The sequence below is a fragment of the Choloepus didactylus genome, chromosome 4 (genome assembly GCF_015220235.1).
Source record: "Choloepus didactylus isolate mChoDid1 chromosome 4, mChoDid1.pri, whole genome shotgun sequence".
NCBI lineage: Eukaryota > Metazoa > Chordata > Mammalia > Pilosa > Megalonychidae > Choloepus > Choloepus didactylus.
In genome coordinates this window covers 129,461,802-129,482,341 of record NC_051310.1, presented here as the reverse complement: position 1 = coordinate 129,482,341, position 20,540 = coordinate 129,461,802, and the positions used below count along the sequence as shown (strand labels likewise).

At 46.8% G+C, this 20,540-nt stretch overlaps 1 protein-coding gene across 1 annotated transcript in view; it reads left to right on the top strand.

Annotated features, from left to right (window-relative positions):
* The window catches only part of GLDN (gliomedin), a 69,285-nt gene that overhangs the window by 22,539 nt on the left and 26,206 nt on the right, over window positions 1-20,540 (top strand). The window contains exons 2-4 of the mRNA XM_037833976.1: window positions 1,596-1,647; window positions 9,362-9,379; window positions 9,744-9,851. Coding sequence (XP_037689904.1) covers window positions 1,596-1,647; window positions 9,362-9,379; window positions 9,744-9,851 — 178 coding nt within the window. The remainder of the gene's footprint in view (window positions 1-1,595; window positions 1,648-9,361; window positions 9,380-9,743; window positions 9,852-20,540) is intronic.

Here is a 20,540-nt window from a genome sequence, read left to right as displayed (position 1 = left end):
TCCTTACATACTAGAAAAGTTAGCCCTTTGGAAATTAATTTTCTAAGTTTGTATTTTTTCTTTGTTATTGCTTATAGTATTTTTCCTCTCGCCAGAATTTTTAAATTATTAGTCAAATTTATCACATTCTTCCTATATGTTATGTGTTTTTGTTTCTTTCTTAGGAAAAGTTCTTTCCCACTCTAATACCATTATAAATATTCTTCCGAGTTTTCCTCTAGCACTTTTATACTTTGTTCCTTTTGAAGTTTTGAGCAATGTAACTTAATTAATTTATTCAGTGTAAGGAGTGAAGTACAGATCCAGCTTTAATTTTTTTCTAGGTATCTATCCTACTATTTATTTCAGTTCTATTGCTTAAGTTTTCCAACCACTCCTTTGAAATACAGTGGTTGCGTCTAAAAATTGCTGTGTCTATAAACTGAAAAAGCAATCATTACAGACAGAAGGAACAATGCAGGTAGTTTGTAGCCTGGCAAATTCTTAGAACCATCCAAACACCAAAAATAGAGTGTGTTTATCTTGTGCTGGGCCTTGTTCTATGTGTGTTGCATGTAGTAGCGCATTTAATCCTCACAGCCATGCTAGAAATTAGATACTATCAACAACATTTATACACGAGAACACTGAAGCACAGACAGGTTAAGTAATGTCCCCAAGGTCACACAGCTGATAAGTGGCAAAGCCATGATTTGAACCCCAGCAGTTTGGCTGTCTACACTATATGCTGCCTCCAGGGAATGGAAAACACTTTTGTGTGCTCCTACATGCCAGGCACTGTTCTAACAACTTCACGTGTAATAATTTCACTTAATCCTCACAACAATACTAAAAAGTAAGTACTATTACTATACCAAGTTTTGAATGAGCAAACTGAGGCAGAATGTGGCTGGAGGACAGAAGTAGTATTAGATGAGTCAGAGAAGGAGAAATTTTGCTCTCTAATTTTAGAACAACAAGGAGTCACAAAAGTTTGAATTGGGGTTAACACAATCATTTTTGTTTTTTTGTGAAGTTCATTGGATGCAAGGAAAATGAATGGTTTGGGGCAGACAGCAGGCTAATATACTGCAGTGGCCACTCATCACAGGGGGTCATCCAGTGGTGAGCAGAAGTCCACTTGTCATAAGAATCTCTACCATCTGTGGGGCAGTTTGCAAGTACCAGTGACTGGGCTGGCTCAACCTGCAAAGCAGGGACTTATCTACATTTACAGAGGAGGAAACCAAAGTGCCAAGAGGTTAAGCACCGTGCCCACACTCACCCAGCTAGTAAGTGCTCACCCGTACCTGGAGCCCATGGCTGCTCTTTATTGAGGGCAACAACTGGAACCCTCATGATGCTGGGGGACCGGCTCATTACAGCAAGGAACAGTGGATTTGGTGATTCCTTCACCAACCTCAGGCTTCTCAGAGTTTGTTAGAAAGCAAGGAGATTCTGTTGATGTTGTCAGTACATGATATCGAAAATCTTTAGATCTTTTAATTTCTCTTCAGTTTTAGGTTAACTGTTTTTCTCCTGAAGTTACTTGGTGAATTAAGGCACGCTGGGGGCCGCTACTACGTGCTGCTAATAACCCCCCCTCTCCCCTGCAGATCCGCGTGATGGTGGAGCTGTGTACAGCACCAGGGGCATTCTGCCTGACAGGTAGGCTGCGCGCGCGGCGAAACCCCCGCGGGTGGAAGGGCTGGCAGCAGGATGACACCGAGGGACGTTTTAAGTTATAACAATACATATTGGTGAACTTTCATCGGATGTTTTTAATGGGCTGAAAGCCAATCGTAATATAATTATGAAACTTAATATTTTCAGTATTGCCATAGAAATACAGCCATGGAAAATTACTAGCACTTTGGTAATTAAAAACGTGTGGTACCTTGAACCAGAGCCATCAATGTTTTCCTTATTCCCATTCATTTAAAAAAGGGAAAAGAAAGAAAGGAAAAAGACCTTGCTGAGTTCTCTTACTAGAGAAGTAATTTTCCTATGTCCTACAGACAGCGTGAATGGTAAGTTCTAGGAGCAAACTGCTAATTAATTAAGAAAAGATTTTTTTGGAGCAAGCCTTCCTTGTGCTGGATGGGACTGAAGGATGGTCACATCCTGCCTCCTCCACTCCAGTTCTTTTCTAAAATGAATCGAGGGCAGATAGGAAGAAGGGAAAGAATTAATGAATAATTGCATCCAGCCTTGGGACAAAGCATGGCTGGTGGATGGGGCGGGGAGGCGGCGTGGTTTCCATGTCATGATCTGTACCCGAGTCTGACGAGCCCTCCGCCTCACTCTCAGGAGTTGAGGGCAGGGACAAAACAGACCCCAGAGCAGTCACCCCATTTGTCACCACCCTCAAAGAAGGCAAAGGGAGCCCAGCTTCCGACACTGCAATTCCTGCCTTTCCAGCTGGAGTGTAGCACCCTGAGGAAACAGGAAATTATTTTCTCATTTAAAAAGTCCATTGTGGAGTCCAAGCACAACTCCCATTGACTTTTAAAGATAAACTGCAAGATTTTGAAGCATATGAAGCATTTGTTGGGCCAGCCCAGTCTATGGCCAGAGTTTCCGGGGAGGTAAGAGTTTGAGAAGCCCTGCCTGCATAGTGTTTATCTAATTGTAAGAAAACTCCCTCTTTTCTGGAATATTTTCCCCAGCAACTCTCATTACCTGCTATCCATTAGGAGCCCAGTGTATGTTTGTTGAATGAATAAACCTGTGGTTTGTGTGAGTACGTAGAGTTGGTGGACTTGTAAGAAAGAAGCTTTCCTCAGGGACCCCAGTGTCCACGCCAGACTCTTCATTTATTTTGGCCTCAGAGAGGAAAGCTACAATGCTGTAATCCAGTGGCTTCTTGGGAAATGCTAATTGAATTACTCAAGTCATATATTAGCCCTCACAGAACATAAAATATCTTCAGAACACCTTGGTCCTTTATTCGGACACTTTTGTGGCTTAAGCACCTTTCATCCATCTGGAGGTCCCTTTTCAGAGTCCCCGCATGTGACGGTAATGAGTGCTGGAGAAATGCTCAGATGGATGGAATTACAGGCACAAAAGCCTTGTTGAAAGGTACAGGAAAAGCCTCTTCCTTTTTGATTTTCATAGTGATAGAGTGAGAGGCAGGCTGTTCAATGGATGTGCGCGATGGAGCTATTGAGACCACTCAGTAGAGATTGACAGTGGGGAGGGGTTCGCATCCGTGCTGGAAATGGGTTGAGGTGGTTATTCTTTGGCACCTCAAAATGCTTTTCAAAAGCCAGCACTTTCTCCTTTCATGCCAGCTTGAAATTGGGCCTCCTTTTACACAGAAAGCTCTTCAATTAAAACTTAGGTGTGAAAAGTAGTTGAAAAATGGGATGGTGTCTTGGAATGGGCCACATTGCCCGGAATGGCAGGGGTGGGTGGCAACAGAACCCAGGACTTATCTGGGCTGCTCCAGGGGAGGATGGGGGCTGTGTGCAGAGCCTTGGTCCAGAGCCCCAAGGGAAGTGATCGCTTGAGGAGCCCAAGAAGACACAGGGCAGGAAGGGTCACCAGAGCAGACCCTGGGCTCAAGACATGAGAGCAAAACTTAGTTTTAACAGTAGATTCATCTCTGAAAATGCGGGCACTTGTAACTTGAGGCTAGTCCAGCTGCGACTGTGAAACCCCATTCCTGTCCCTTTTCCTTGACTCAGCTGTGGTTGCTATGGGGATAAGGACAGATGCTGTGTAGCTTCATGCAGGCTGCATCTCAGGTGAACAGTGAGGACCATTCACTAGCTTAGAGTAGTTAGGTGTGACTGGCACAGAGTTTGTCAAACAACAAACTTTTCTGGAAAATGTTTTCCTGGAAGCCTCTTACTCCAAGCTCTAATTTCCTTGGGATTCTAGAAGCATATCTTTTGGAACAGCAGGTGTCTTCAGAAAGGCAGGGTCTTGGGTGATTCTTCACCTGCAGCAGGCTTCACATTTGAACTTGTTGGAAAATCACTAAACCATTGCCTTGCCGAATTGCTGGTTGGGCAGAGGCACTTCAAATCCACAGGGCCCATTCTTTTTGCAGCCAAGTGACTAACCCAATGGCAGCAATTGTCACCACTCCCTTATCCTATTCCCAGGCAACATCAATAATGGATTATAGCTACTATTGAATGTGATTTATTCTTTTCTGACAATCAGAATTGGCACTTGAAACAAATCTGTTTACTATCCCTATTCTAGTTTGCTAAGGTTGCCATGGCCATAGTCCAAAGTTGAAATGCACCAAATAAACAGAATTGGATTGAAGCTGCCATTCAGTGGGGTCACGTGAGGAAAGATACCTTTTCAGGTCAGGGCTCTGGTGCCTGGGATTTGCCCAACAGCTAGTGGTAGGGCCAGCTGTTGGGGGGTATACTACCACACACAGGGAGGGTACTTAGTCCAAAGCTGTCGCTGATGCAACCTTGTAAAATGGACTAGTCAGGTCCCAGGAACAACTAGTGCAACTCAACTGGCCTTGTTTTTTGGGCTGCACTGACCCAGCTAGCCAGTTGTTTTGGTGGGATATTCAGCCTCCAAGTATGAGAGCTTGGGCCTTTCAGGGCCATCCCCAAGCATGCCCCACTCTCAGGAGACCAGGAGCTATCCACCTTGTGCCCATCCATCCTCTTGCTTTGGCCAGAGCTGTGTCCATCGTGAATCCAGACCCCAAGGGAGTTCTTGCTGGGGGAGTAGGAGTGGGAGGACATCAGGACTACCGCCCTCTGGGGTGGTCCAGGCCAAAGGCCTGAGGTTCATGAAGCTGCTCCTGTCCCCAGCTTCTTGCTAACACCAGCAGAACTGGGCCACACTTTCTGAAGGGTTTCTTATTTGGAATATTTGCCTGGCTTCTTTTTTTCCCCTTATCAGCAACTTTGAGAAATGTGTAGCCATTTCCTGTGTGGTCGTTGCTAGGCAGGGGCCTTGGGTCAGGCAACACCCATTTTGACAGAACCCAGGGCAAAAGGAGGGGTACTAAAGGGAAATTAGAGATGACCAGAGATGATTCTCTTCCCTGTGATCTGGAGTGGCTGGGAGGAAAGAACCAGATGGATAGGATTTTCAGGGGCCTGCGGAGTTATTCACAGGCAAGCACTGGCCCTGAGAATAGGGAGTGAGCCTTACTTTTCTCTATTATTCATTCCCCATAACTGCTGTTCCTATTTTCCTGCCTTATTAAAGATTCTTCTGTGTGCTGGAAGCAGAAACCCACTAGAGCTTACTTGAGAAAAAAGAAAGAGGTGGGGGTTAGGATAGAGGGGCATATTTGTCAACAAGGTTAGGCCATGCCTGTGGTCACAGATGAATCCTTAAAATCTTAGTGGCTTAACACAGCAAAGGTTTATTTCTTCTCCACAAACCCTGATGAAATGTGGGTGACTCTTCAGGTTTTCTGTTCTCTTGATGACTCAGGGATCTGGGCTGCTGCCATCTTGTGGCTCCATCTTCTCAACATGGGAAACTAAAGTCATCCCAAAGGGGAAGAAAGGGGACCAAGGGATTGAGTGCTTTTAAGGTCCAGGCTTGGAAGTATCTCACCTTCCCCTTGATGGATCCACTGGTAGATCACACCATTCGCACTGCCCCAGCTTTGGGGGGTGGAAAACTTAGTCTTTCTGTGTGTCCAGGAAGAAGAAAAAGAGAACAAGTTTGGTGACACAAAGCCTTCCCTCACCACAAGGGCATCTCACAGAACCAGAGGGCAGGAAGGATGGAGCCAGGGAAGGGAAAGCGTCGGAGCCCACACAGCATCCTCTTTTGATCTCTCTGACTGGCTGAGGCCACTGGTCTCTCCTCTCTGCTTTTCTCTACTTTGTTGTCTCTGCAGACTCACACCCTTGGCCATCTACAGACCTCTAGTTTATATAACTAGGGTCATTGTAGGCCAATTTTACATTTCAAGGAGGAAAGAATATCTTATTGGCTCAGCTCCTGTCAAGTATCCATCCAGCTCTAATTAATGCTGTTTGGAATACAGGGTTGGTACAGTCAGAGCCAGCAACATAATTTGCAGGGCCCAGTACAAAATGAAAATGTGGGGCCTCTTGTTCAAAAGGCAAGAAAAATGCTTTTCTTTTCTCCCACAGTCTCTCTCCCTTGATTTGTCGTGGTGTTTATTTGCTCTTTCATGTCATACATCCTCTCTGCAGCATGGGATACTCATAGAGTGAGTACAGACCCTCTCAGGCCCCTGGGGTCCCACCCTGTGACTTGGGCAAGCAAGGCACCTAACCTCAGCCCTCCCTGCCCTTGTACCCAGATCCCACCAAGAATGGACAATGACAGTAGCCCCTGACCTGTGGGAGGTGGTGGGGGAGAGGGGAGATGGCCAAAGAGCTGTCCTGGGTAGGCAGGAAGTGGGAGGAGCTGAGGCTCCAAGACCCCGGCCGGTCCATTGCCCCATCAGACTTCTCTTACCAAACACAAATTCAAAGCTACAATTAAGGATTTCAAGATGGCATGTGCCGAGCATTAAACCCCAAGCCTGGGGCCGCCATCTGAGCTCAGGGCCCTGTGTGTCTTCACAGTCACATGCCCATCTTGCCAGAACTGGTACAGCATTAACATAATCATGGCTGTTCACTTGTGTTCCTAAAGGATCTGTTATTCAAGAAGGGGAGAAGGATCATAAGCTGAGAAAACATCCCCCCAAAAAAGTTTTTCCAAATCTCCAGTTGGCATGCATTATTGGGCACTCATTTTGGGGTTTCTTCTATGTTTAAGGGCCACTCGGGCAGCTCTGTTGTTATCCTGAAATGACACTGGGACAGAGGCCCCCATCACTGTAGCACTCTAAGCCTCAGTACATTTTATGTCTGCCTTAACTTCTGAGCTGTTTGGAACTGTCACCCTTTGTATTTTGGAATTCTCTTCTTCCTTAGCTTCTGGACACTGAACCTGCTCGGTTTCTTCCTCCATCTTCTGATTACTTTCTCTCCTGATCCCTGGTGGTTCTTCTTCCATCTGCATCCCTAGAGACGGGATGTGTTCCCCTTTCCCTCCATCCTCAGGCTTGGCCCAGACTTTTTGCTCTTGCCTCAAGACTAGTAGCTCTGAACCTTTTAAGAGTTCAGAGGATTGAATTGAGGCTTGGCTGACAGTGACTTGTGTCTTTCCCCAGGAAATGTCACATCAGGTCAGGGGGCTGTGGACCATGTGAATCTTAGTCACCTGTGGGATTTGGTAAAAATGCAAGTTCCTGGGCCTCGTTCCAAGTACAAAATAGGATCTCCAGAAATGATGTCCAGGAACCTGCATTTTAACAAGCATTTCAGGTGACTCCAGGGACTCTGATGACTGAGAACTGTGGCAATAGGTATCAGTGGACCCTCACAGTAAGACCTAATCTAAACACTGTGCTATTGGGAGACTTTTGACCACAGCTGATGTGTCCTAAAGATGCAGCTCCTGCTAAGACCTCTCACCAATAGTCCAGCCACGTGGAACATGATGATCGCTCTGTCCTGGGAACTCTGGAAACCTACTACACACAGTTTTTTCTGGTTCACCTTTGGCACATTTGCACATCTGAATATGGCTCCATCTGTACTTGGGAATGATGATTAATTGATTTCTACTGGCCTCTGTGAACGTCCCTACCACCCCCTTACCAGTGCATCATTGCCATCTGGTGGTGAAATCAGTAATCAGATGGCTACACTGACTAGAAAATGCAATGCCATTTTCAGCAAATCATTATCGCCCTAAATCGGATGTATGTACTGAAAACATACCTCCACACACTTCTTCCCCAGAGCCCCATGACAGTCACAGAAGGCTCTCTCCATCAAAGTCCTGGGCTCCCAGTCATCAGAAAGGCCTTGTTCTTTGACTTCTACACGGTCAGACATGGAGTACTATTTATTCTTCTGCTGAATATCTAACTTCTCAACTCTGCAGTCACCACATTTATCCAGAACCCTATCCCCGATCTTAACTACAAAGATCCTCTGGGTTTCTCTTATTTCCCTCCTTCCCTCCCTGACTTCCTCTTTCCTTCCTCTCCCTCCCCTCTCTCCTCCTTTTCACCTAGTTCTATTCAACTTCCAAATAGAATGAGGATCTCAAACAACACTGATTTCACGGTATCATTCCCCTGCTTAAGAATCTGCCTCACAGCTATGCCCCAAACCTCTCATTTGGCATTGAAGTGTCTCTACCCACTCCTCCTGCACTCAAGTGCTTACTCAGCCTCCTCTCCATGCACGCCAGCCTGGCCAGTCTTCTTCCTTTCTCCCACCTTGCATCTCGCCGGATCCACCTCTGCACCCTTGCTCCTGCTAGTCCCCTGCATCGGCTGCCCGACCCTCACCCTTCAGCCACCTTTGGTCCATTGTTTCTTCACTGCCACTGCTCAAGCTCCCCTTCTCAGGAAGCCTCCTCGGTCTACCGTGTGCCCAGGCTCCCCCAGCCCCGCTTGGGAGATTGCTTCTCTGTAGTGCCTTCTTACTTCATTGTGGTCTCAAAGTGTTTGTCTACCTTCCCCAAGTAAATTCAAGCACCATAGACACAGGGACCAAGAATTCTGCCTCAGAGTTTGGTGCACATAGTAAGTGCTTAATAAATGCTTGTTTTCTAAGTAGTCACTGGCTTGGATTTATGGAAAGGCCTTTCTCCCCCAATGTTGTTAATTGTTACAATTTGTCTAGAGAAACAGAAGGACCTCAGCTGCTCATGTTACAACCTCACTGGCTTGTCTGAGCGCTTAAATACAGTAGTTGATGGTAAGACACTCCTATTTGTTGAAGCAAAATTGTTTTGTTAGATTATGTGTAAAGGATTCATCTGAACCTCTTAGTTCCTCTGGTAATAACACACTAAGGAAGGTATTTGTAACCTAATCTAGGTCCTCAGTTTTTCTCAGGCTATTTCATGCAATAAAATGGAGATCCAGAGAACCAGCTTCTGCTCTCAGTTCCCCTTGATTGCTCAGAGACCAGCTAACTGGATGAGGGCTCTTGGGACTACTCTCCTGAGAGCCACGTCTCCTCCCTGCAAGGACAGCACTGCCCTTTGCAGGCACTTGCCCTGGGCCAGGGTTGCACTCACCTTCATTGTCGCACTGAGCCTCTGTTAACTAAGTTGATTGCTCCAGAGATGACTAATTTATTCATCTACAGTGAACCCACTTAAGCAAAATTGGTTTTGATAGGCCAATGGGTCTTTGTTGAATTACTTTTAAGGTTCTTTGGGGCAAATATAAGGAGTCCTAAATAAAAAGACTTGGGTTCAGTTTCTTATAGCATCAACTAGGTAATTAGTATGTTTAAGGGGGAGGGGGTCTTTGTTTTGTGGGTTGTGATGCCGACTTTTCTTTTTTCCACCCATGTTTACCATCTAAATTTCTTTTTTGTTGTTGTTGTAGGACCACCTGGCCCCCCAGGTAAGCATCCATGGACTTTCCAATTTCATGGGGGAGGATTTGGGTGGCTATATCCCCAAGATCCCTCAGGAAGCATAGAGGTAGGGAAGGGATTGGAATCTGGAAACAGCCCTGACAATGCTCCCGTCTTCCTCTCTGCCCCCATACTGAGCTCACCTGCCCCTCCCACTCTGAGAACCCACCATCACCGTTTCCACCCCTGTCCCTGCCTCAGGTGGGGGCGGTAAAGGTGGAGAAGGAAGGGAAGAAGCTGGAGAGGATACTGAAAAGACATCAGTGCTTGGTCAGTTTCACTGACTAAAGGAAATCACATTAACTTTAATGAATATTATGAAAATGTTCCTGTTTCTGTGTTTTGATGCAGGGCCTCCGGGAGTCAATGGGTTACCAGGACACAATGGATCAGATGGACAGCCTGGTCTCCATGGCCCTAAAGGCGAAAAAGGAGCAAACGGAAAAAGAGGGAAAATGGGTATTTTCCAACTCTTCTAATTAATTTCACTGTTGCTTGTCTCTGTTGTTGCATTTTGGATGGGCTAAAGCTATGTGCAGTGGGGATAAGGTATTTCATCTCTGCATGAAGTGCCAGTTTAACTCGTGATGGAATCCCTTGTGTTCTGTGGTGTAAAAGGCATTCTTTTTCGGTCGAACTCTGACAAATGTATGTTTCCAAGTGGAAAAGTGGTCTCCTGGGAACTGATTCCCACCCTTCTGCTTGCTCTGCTGCAGACTGGAGATGGAAGGTGCAGGAGTGGGCAGCTCTGGGGAAGGCCCTGCCTCAGTGGGGAATGGGGTGGGCTGTGTGTGCTGGCGCCCTGCGTTGCCTCGAGGTTCAGTTTCTTCCTTGCCCTTTCCTTGCTTCTTCCTGTCCAATACATCATTGTGTTTGATTGAAAAATCAATTGACTATTGTTGACTCCTAGTAAGGATTTTCCTGACCAAAGTAATAACCGGAAGTATTCGAGTAGAAGGATAGCACCCAGCCAGGCAGAGTCCAGACTAAAAATTTGGATGCAGCACCTTCTGCCCAAGGCTGGCACTCAGCTTGTATGGTCCCAGCTGCCAGAGTTTCTTTTACAGGGACCAGCAGACTATTACAAAGATGGGGCTGGTGTCCCAAAGATCTTCCTGCCCTGATGTGAGTGGGGACATTGCCACCACCTGAGCAAAGGCCCAGAAGCACCAGAGTATCAGACATGCCCAGGGCTCAGCAAGAAGCAGGGGGTTTGTGCAGGGGCCTGCAGGAGGTGATGCTGGGGACTGGGTGGGGTGGGTTCTGAAGGGTTCTAGGTGCTTCTCCAGGGGAGTGGGTAAAGAAGCCCTGGGCAGATTCTCCTGAGGAAAGCTGGCACATGGCAGGGTGGAGGCTCAAGTGCAGGGGGAACAGATAGAGAGACTACGCAGGAGGTTTACAGAGGGGCCTGGCTCTTAGCCACCAGTCAAGGCCACTGCTAAGGGGCAGGGAGAGGTTGTTTATAGCAAGTGATTCCACCACACCCTCATTTCTTTTCAACCTTTTGGCCCTGCTACCTAAACTCATCTGGAGAGGCTCTGGGCTAGAAAAAATGCTAGAAAATTCTTCCAGACAGCACAATCACCTCTTTCAGCTCTTATTCCCCTAAGCAATTTAAATGAGAGCCAGTTGAGAGGGAGAAAATTGCTGAGCACCTCTGCCACTTGGCAAAGCCTACCTGCTCGTGCTCCAGGAAGCAGCCTTCTGTGAAATGTGCCATGCACAGTCCCAGCCAGTGCAGTCCACAGAAGGCCGGCAATTAGAATTGGAATTATGGAGGAGTAATGGGTTGTTATGTATAGGATAATAATTATAATTATAAATGCCCATCAGTGTAGAATAATGATGACTGTCAGTGTGTAGACATTTGGTTTATCCCAGGAAGAGCCCCCAAAATGTGATCCAGTCTTGAGGATTCAACAATGAGTATTATGAAAGCACCATGCTAGTGCTGGGATGGGGTGGTGGGAAAGGGATGGTTTCCAGAAAGGTTTGAGTCAGACGTCTGATGTTGTGGAGATGGCTTGGCATGCACAACCCAGCAAGGGTAGAAAGGGGAGAGTTCATTCATTTAGGTAGCATGTATTTATATGTCAGGTTCTGTTCCAGATGCTGGGGATCCAGAAATTAAAAACTTAACAAAAACCCCTGCCTTCATAGAGCTCACATTGTAGTTGGAGATGGATAAAAAAAAAAAGTAGAATATATTGTCTGTTTGCATGGTGCTAAGAGCTAAAGGGGAAAACTAGAGAACAGTCTAAGAGTCTCCCTGAGTACATCTTTGTTGCTCAGATGTGGCCCTCTCTCTCTCTAACTGAGCCATCTCGACAGGTGAACTCGCTGCCCTCCCCACTACGTGGGACCCGACTCCCAGGGGTGTAAATCTCCCTGGCAACACGGAGTATGACTCCCGGGGATGAATGTGGACCTGGCATCGTGGGACTGAGAGTATCTTCTTGACCAAAAGGGGGATGCAAAATGAGACGAAATAGTTTCAGTGGCTGAGAGATTTCAAATGGAGTCGAGAGGTCACTCTGGTGGACATTCTTATGCACTATATAGATAACACCTCTTAGGTTTTAATATATTGGAATAGCTAGAAGTAAATACCTGAAACTACCAAACTCCAACCCAGTAGTCTGGACTCCTGAAGATGATTGTGTAACAATGTAGATTACTAGGGGTGACAGTGTGATTGTGAAAACCTTGTGGATCACATTCCCTTTATCCAGTGTATGGATAGATGAGTAGAAAAATGAGGACAAAAGCTAAATGAAAAATAGGGTGGGATGGGGGGATGGTTTGGGTGTTCTATTTTACTTTTATTTTTTATTCTTTTTCTGATTCTTTCTGATGTAAGGAAAGTGTCAGAAATAGATTGTGGTGATGAATGCACAACTATATGATCATACCGTGAACAGCTGATTGTGCACCATGGATGATTGTATGGTATATGAATATATGTCAATAAAACTGAATTTAATTAAAAAAAAAAAACTAGAGAGCAGGGAGCAGGGATGGGAAGTATATGGCAGGAGGGGACATAATCTTAGATTGGGAGGCTGTTCCTGTTTGCTAATGCTGCCATTATACAAAATACCAGAAACGGATTGGCTTTTATAAAGGGGATTTATTAGGTTACGGAGTCACAGTTCTAAGGCTATAGAAGAGTCCAGACTAAGGCATCAACTGAAGAATGGCCGATGGTGTCAGGAACACCTCTGTCAGCTGGGAAGGCATGTTTGCTCCCAGGTGGTGTTTCAAAATGGCTGTCTCCAAAATGTCTCTGGGCTTCTGTCTTCGCTGTTCTATCTCAGCTCCTGTGCATCCTTGCTTCTTTCTCCTAGAGCATTTCTCTCTAAGCATCTGGGGGTCCTCTCTCAGCTTCTCCAGGGCGACTCTGGGTTCCATCTCTTAGCTTAGCATCTCCAGACGTCCCTCTGTCCGCATCTCCAAGTGTCAGCAAACATCTGGGTTTGTGTCGGTGTTTAGCTTCTCTCTTAAATCCTCCAGTGAACTAATCAAGACCCACCCTGAATGGGCAGGGTCCACTCCTCCATAGAAATAATTTAATCAGAAGTTCCACCCTAGGCAACAGACTAATCCGTCTGCCCCCACAGATTGCATTAAAGAATATGGCTTTTCTGGGGGACAGGATATATCCAAACCAACACAGAAGCCAAGAAAGCCCTTCCTGGGAAGGGATCATTGAGCAAATACCTAGAGGGGTGAGAGAGAGTGACTCCCGTGGATATCGGGGGAAATCCATTGTACCTGCAGCCACCGAGCGGCAGCAAGAGGCAGCCAGACAGGGGCTGAGAGGTCAAAGTGGTGCAGTTAGGTCAGAGAGGGAACAAGGCCAAATCAGACTGGGCCTGTGCATTTTAAGAACTTTGGATTTTACTCAGAGTGAGATGGGGAGGATTTTAAGCAGAGAAGGGGCATCGCCTGACATGTCTTTGAAAAGGATCACTCTGGCAGCTGTGCTGAGAATAGACTGTAGGAGGGAGGGAAGAGGCAAGAGATGTTGGAGGCTTGGAGCCGGGGAGAGCAGCAGAGGAGGTGTTGGATTCTGGACATCGGCCAAGTTGTTGCTGGGAGTCAGCAACATTAGACTGAGAAGCCTCCACTAAACTTGAGGATAGAACTTGAGTCACCAAGGCTCCCAGCAGGGAGTCCCTAGGGAAGTAGGACACTAACCGCCATTCTTGTTATATAAAGACAAAGGTTATTTGAAGAGGCTTTCTACATGGGAAAAAGTTTCTAGAAGCCCTGCACAGCCCTGGGTCAGCCCAGTCCTGGGGCCATTCTGAACTGGCTGGGAGACGGGGCAGCACCCCAAGATCAAGCTGCACTGGTGGTGGCTGGATTCCCTGGTTTGGTTTCCCGTGGGAAGGATGGGTTGTATGCACTAACCACTGATGTCTTTGCCCCCTGCCTACTGCAGCTGGGCTCTTCCTGGGACAACACCTTCGGGGAAGGTGGCATCCAGACTCTGGGCCTGTGCTAGACGCTGTATGGGCAGCCTCCAGATGAGAGTGCATAGTCCAGGACCGTGGGTGGGGCGTGAAAGGCACCTGGGTAAGCCTCCGGGCAGCAGAGGAGACTGGACACCACCATCAGAGTCCTCACCCCTGCTTCCAACACTTGTCCCTTGGTCCCTTCCAAATGAGAAGCCTGTGGCCCTGCTCCAGAGCGAAGGGTAATTCAAGCTCAGAACCCCCCAGCGCTTGGTGTTCAAGATGACATCGTCACACCTCCATCCGCTGCAGGAATTACCCCTCTCACCCTGAGGTCTCAGGAGGGCCAGGGCAGATTCCTGTGTGAAAGGATGCAGAGAGGGAAGGGGAGGCCACAGGAAAGGGGGGGCAATTCAGGTGCATCTTGCAGGTTATCAAGTTCTGAGTACATATACCTGCTCTATTGTCTTGTTAGTTTATCCATCACTTATTTTGCTCACACTTTCACGGGAGAGTGAGACTCCTCGTTAATTAATTAACCTATTAATTTAATAATCTTTGATTAAGTTTCCACTTTTTGCCAGGCACCAGGGATTCAAGGTGGGTTAATGTGAACATGTTCCCTCCTTCGTGGATTGTACAGTCTTATGGAAATAATAAGCTTTTTTTTTTTTTTTTAATCCCAATCTACAATATGTTATAATGGTGGTAAAGGCAATGAAAATGAAGGACAGGAGCATGGTGCTCTGAGAATGTATTACAGGGCAAATGGACCAAGTCAAGAAAATCAGGGAAGACTTCTCTGGGAGATCCCTGATGGGCTAAGAGCAAAGTTTGGGAAAGGAGAAGAGGGAAAGTGAAGAGAGGAAGAATCCAGGCAGATGGAACAGCATGTGCAAAGACCCTGAGGCAGGAGGGGATGTAAATTATAAGAGATGGGAAAAGGCAGCCTGCTGAGCACAAAGGGAGGGAAAGGGCTAGTGTGCTTTGAGACATGTGGCTGGGGAGGGAGATGGCCCAGAGTCCCAGGGCCCCGAGGGGATTAGGGCTTTACTCTGAGAGCAATGAGGAGCCAGTGAAGGGTTTCAAGTAGGGGAGAGTGACATACTCGGATCTGCTCTTCTAAAATACGTCCATGGCTTCTCTGTGGGGGACACATCAGAGCAAATCAGCTCAGAAGCCACTTAGTGTTACAGGAAGAAGGGATGGTGGGTGAGGATGGGCAGGGTGTGGAAAGACCAGTGATGCTGAGTGACATGTAGAGGTAAAATCAGCAGTGCTCGGTGGTGGAGTGGATACAAGGAGTAAGGGGAAGAGAAGCACCAGGCCTGCCACCTAGTTTCTGTCCTGCCCGACTTGATGGACGAGTACTGTTCCCTGAGGTGGGAAGGCCTGGGCCTGACTCAGGTTTGGGGGAGACAATTTGGGGTGTGCTGTGTTTGAGATGCCTTGAGACTTCTAGGTGGAGATGTCAGGGAGCCCTTGGAGAAACAGGTGTACAGTCAGAGGAGGCCTCCAGGCTAGAGAGACATTAGGGAGTCATCTCAGGCAACTGGGCATTTGGGCATGGATGTGGACACTAAGGAGGGAGCAGGATGTGGGGTGGAGCCCTGAGAAGCCCCAACATCTAGTGACCATGTAGAAGACGATGAGCTAACCTAGGAGACTGAGGTGGGGCTGAGCACTGGGGGGGACACCAGGAGAGGGTGGGGATTTTCATCAACAAATGCTTATTGAGCAGGTTCCAAGGGCTAGTGGGAAACAAAAACAGATCCACCCCTATTCTGGAACCTTCTGCCTTTGGTTGGAGGCAGACATTAAGAGCCAATAATCAACTACATCTGTAATCACAACTTGAGGTACATGTTTGAAGGAAAGAACAGGGTGCTATGAAATGTAGTCTTAGAGAGGGAGGGTCACGTCAGGGAGGTAACTTCTTAGGTCAAACCTAAAGGATGAGCGAGCTAGGAAGAAAGTGGTCCAGGTGGAGTGCAGGGCTCATAGAAAAGCCCTGGAGGGTGGAGCGAGGAGCTCAGAGGCTCTGAGGAGGTCAGTGTGTGGCTGGAGGGGAGTGAGGGAGAAGAGCAGGGGTGTGGGGTAGGCCGAGCTCTTCAAGAGCCTCCAGACAGATGGTCTGGCCTCTCTGTCAGCCCCCAGGAAGGTACTGCGGGGTCGTGAGCAGGGGAGTGAACTGATGGGATATGGCCTGCCCAGCCAGGGTCTTGACTATCAGAGAAGGGCTGTTATTTAAGCTGAGAGTTGAAGGATCATTAGTTGTTGGCCTGGAAGAGATTGGGGGAGGGGAGGAGTGGGAGTGCATTCCAGAAAACAGGAACAACAGGTGCTGTTTCCAGAAAAGAGAAGAGAGGGACTGTGTTCACAGAGATAGGGACTCCGATAGGGTGACATGAGCAATCCTCTAAACGATAATAAATAGCTGACATTTACTGCCAGGCACACTACCAAGTATTCTATATATTCAGCCATTTGATCCTCACAGTGTCCCTTGGGGATGGATACTGTTGTTACTCACCTTCCTCCAGATGAAGAACCCTCATCTTTTGGTTTCTCAAACAGGCCGGGCTCACTCTTGCCTTGGGTCTTTGCTTTCCATTCCTGGAACGCCCTGCTCCTGCCCTCATGTGACAGGTCCTTCTCACCGTTCAGATCTCAGCCCACATGTCACCTCCGCTGCAAGATCCTCCCTCACCTCTGTGCCTCACCCCTGCCTTGCCTCCTCATTCTCATCCCCTGCTCTATTTCAGAGCAGTTATCCCTTCAGGAAATTTTCAGTTTGTTCATTTGTTGATGTACTTATGGTCTGATTTCCCAGGTGGAATATGAGACCCTTGGGAGCAGGAATCCTGTTATTCTCTACGTCTAGTGCCTGGAATGCCCAGCCAAGGCACCCAGTAAATATTGTCAAAAGAGTGGAAATAACTTGGATAATGTCAAAGCTAATAAATAGGGGCAACAGGACTTGAATCCAGGACTCCCAGACTCTTGGGTCCTGCTCTTAACATGACTACACAGGGCAGGAATAAACAGGAAGGGCTTTGAGGACTGGTGAAGTTCATTGTTGAGCCCGATGCTGAGTTTTACTAGCAGGGCTGAAAAGATTCCAGTCTTTCAGAGAAACCTGCAGGATGTTTGAAAGAATATGCAGGTTGGTAAGTAATAGACTGCTGGTCAGACAGAGTTTTTATGTGCCTAATGCTTCCAAGGCGGAGGGGACCAGTGGAAGGAGCTCTAGGAGCACCTGGCTCAGTACCCAACTGGCTCAAGTCCCTCCGCCATCTGGGCCTTGGTTTCCTCATCTGTAGACTGAGGACACTGGGTGTCAACTCTAATATGGTTTCCACTTTTTAATTACTCTGTTACAGTTTTGACTGTAAAGGCAGGGACTATGTCTTATACATTTTATTATTCATCAAAGCTCTTAGGTCCAAGTCAAGGGTCAAAAACTAATTGATGAATGAATAAATGAGAATAGAACCTAGCTTCCATACATAAAGGCTAACAGTCCAGTTGGAAGAAAAAATATATTTTATACACAGCACGTATTCAATAACTATTTATTCTGGTTTGAAGACTGCTTTATATTTCACAGCAGGCAATACTGCCAGAAGAGAAAGCTCAACTTTCCTGTGCAGATTATGAGCAAACAGGAACCTGGGTAAAGGATGGATTGTGCAGTAGAGCCAGATGTAAAGGACACACACAGAGAGAAAAGGGTGATTTGACATCTTAGAAATTAGAAGAGAGGAGATGGGGAGGCCATCGCAGGGGGAACAGAAAGGCCTAGGCCCAGAGGAACTGTTAGTGATGCTACCCCTGGGTACTTGTTCGGACCCGGGTGAAAATGAGGTGGGGTCTGGGCAGGTCTTTGGGGGCCTTCAAAGTAGGGCCAGGGGCTTTAGCTCCACTCTAGGCAGCCAGTAGCCCCATAGGCTGTTGAGAAGACTAATTTGATGAAACAAGAGCTTAAGATCTCTAGTATAACAGCTGTTTCCAGGAGATTTGACATCTCAAAGATAACTCTCAGGTTCTGACCTTAGAGACTCTAACAGTAATGGCAGGATAGTGTGGACTCCAGAGCCAGAGGGCTTGGGTTTGAGTCCTGGCCCCCCACTCACTAACTGTGTGCCCTTGAGTAAATTACCTAATCTCTCTGTGCCGCCTCTACCTCATGTATAAAATGAGGACAATGATTGTGCCAACCTCATAGGACTATTGGGGAGATTAAATGAGTTATAATATATATAAGGTGCTTAGAATAGGGTCTGACACATAGTGCTGTTTTCTTGTTTCCAAAAATGGGGAAGGAGGAACTCAATTTTAGACTAAAAGGAAATTTAAGTGGAAATTCCCTGTATTCATTTGGAAACAATGACTTTGGTTTGCAGAGAAGAGTTAGAACTGAAAGAGACTTATGTGTTGTCAAGTGTGTAGCTAGCATCTTCTATGGAGTTTGATATTCTGTTGCCTCAAAACCAAGCATTTTCTCTCTCCATTTACCTCTCATTTTCCTCATTTTCTCACAAGTTAATGCTGCAGTGCCTTCTCTAAAAATCAGTTTCCTGTAAAAATAGATATAAACGTCCTCTTCCCTATTCATGTCTTGGGACTGGGTTTTGTACAACACACTCTGGCCCTGTGCCAGTTTGAATGTATTGTGTCCCCCAAATGCCATTATCTTTGTGGTCTTGTGTGGGGCAGACGTTTTTGGTGCTGGTTAGATTTGCTTGGAATGTGCCTCACTCAGCTGTGGGAGATGATTTTGATGAGATGTTCCCAGGGAGGCGTGGCCCCACCCATTCGGGGTGGGCCTTGATCAGTGGAGCTATATAAATGAGTTGACTCGGGGGGAAGAAAGAGAGTGCAGCTGGGAGTGATGTTTTGAAGAGAAGCAAGCTTGCTAGAAAGGAACGTCCTGGGAGAAAGCCGTTTTGAGGCTGGAGCTTTGGAGCAGACGCCAGCTGCCTTCCTAGCTAACAGAGGTTTTCCGGACACCACTGGCCATCCTCCGGTGAAGGTACCCAATTGCTGAGGTGTTACCTTGGATGCTTTGTGGCCTTAAGACTGTAACTGTGTAGCAAAATAAACCCCCGTTTTATAAAAGCCTGTCCATCTCTGGAAGAACGGATTTTGGTACCAGAGAAGTGGGGTGCTTTTGCTGCTGTGTTTGCAAATACCAAACATGTTGGAACGGCTTTTTAAATGGATAAGGGGAAGATTCTGGAAGAATTGTGAGGAGCTTGATAGAAAAGGCCAAAACTGCTTTAAAGAGACTGTTTGTGGAAATATGGACTCTAAAGATACTTCTGATGAGGACTTGAGCAGAAATGATGAATGTGTTGTTGCAAACTGGAAGAAAGGCGATCCTTGTTTTAAAGTGGCAGAGAATTTGGCAAAATTGAGTCCTGGTGTCAGATGGAAGGAAGAATTTGGAAGCAGCAACCTGGAATACTTAGCTGAGGCGATCTCCAGACTCTGTGTGGAGGACGTATCCTGGCTTCTCCTTGCAGCTTATAGTAAAATGCGAGCAGAGAGAGGTAAACTTAGAACTGAACTCTTGGGTTCAAAGAAATCAGAAGCTGATGGCTTGGAAAATTATGAGCTTCCAGGGGGTGGAATCCCAGAAACTACAGCCCAACATGAGGATGTAACCAAACATGGAACCCAGCCGCCATTTCAGTACAAGCCAAGATTGGAAAAGGAGTTAAGCAGAAAGGATTTGTGGAAAGTCCTATTGTCTGATGGCTTTGACCCCTGTGTGCTTCATGCAAAGCCAACAGAATTTTTGCGAGATCTTTATAGACGGAGCCATTGCCAGTCTGGACTGGAGGAGACAGACAAGGAACAAACTGAAGGAAAAATTTCTTCAAAGACAGAGCCATGGAGGTTGAGGTCTGGAGTCAAGAGGTCTCGGACTGGGAGAGTGGAGTGGCCCACATGCATGGCAAGGGTGAGTTTGCCCCAGAAGTCGAGGGTGGGCTTTCCGCCTCGATGCTCTGGAGGAGTTTTGCCACCCCAAGCCCCAAAAAGGGTGGAGCATATTCCCAGGGAATTGGGGAGAGCCTGGCTGCCACCACACTGTTCTGAAGGGGTTGAGCGTGTGCCCCGGAGATGGAAGGGAATCCGGGAGCTGCCCCAATGTTTGAGGAGGGTGGGGCCAAGAAGGTGGTCTCCCCAATGTGTGGAAATGTTGGAGCACTTACCCAAGCATTTGGAGAAGAAACAGCTGCCAAAAAGGCCCTTGGGAAGGGTTAGGCTCCCACTCTCTCAAGCCCCAAGGATGCAACATTGTTCTGTAAATGACTCTTGGACTTTGAAATCTAATGGAGTTTGTCCTGCGGGTTTTAAGAACTGTTTTGCTCCTGTTAACCCTGTTTTCCTTACTGTTTCTCCTTATGGCAATGGAAATGTTTATCCTATGAATGTCTCTCCTTTGTATATTGGAAGCACATAACTTGTTCTAGGTTCACAGATCCACAGCTAAAGGAAAATTATGCCTTAGGACTGACCACGTCTAAATTGATTTTGATGGGATTTTGTACTTAACTTTTGTTACTGAAATGATTTAAGTTTTTGTGATGTTGTGATGAAATGAATGTATTTTGTATTTGGAAAGATAATGTCATTTTGGGTTCCAGGGGGTGGAATGTGCCAGTTTGAATGTGTTGTG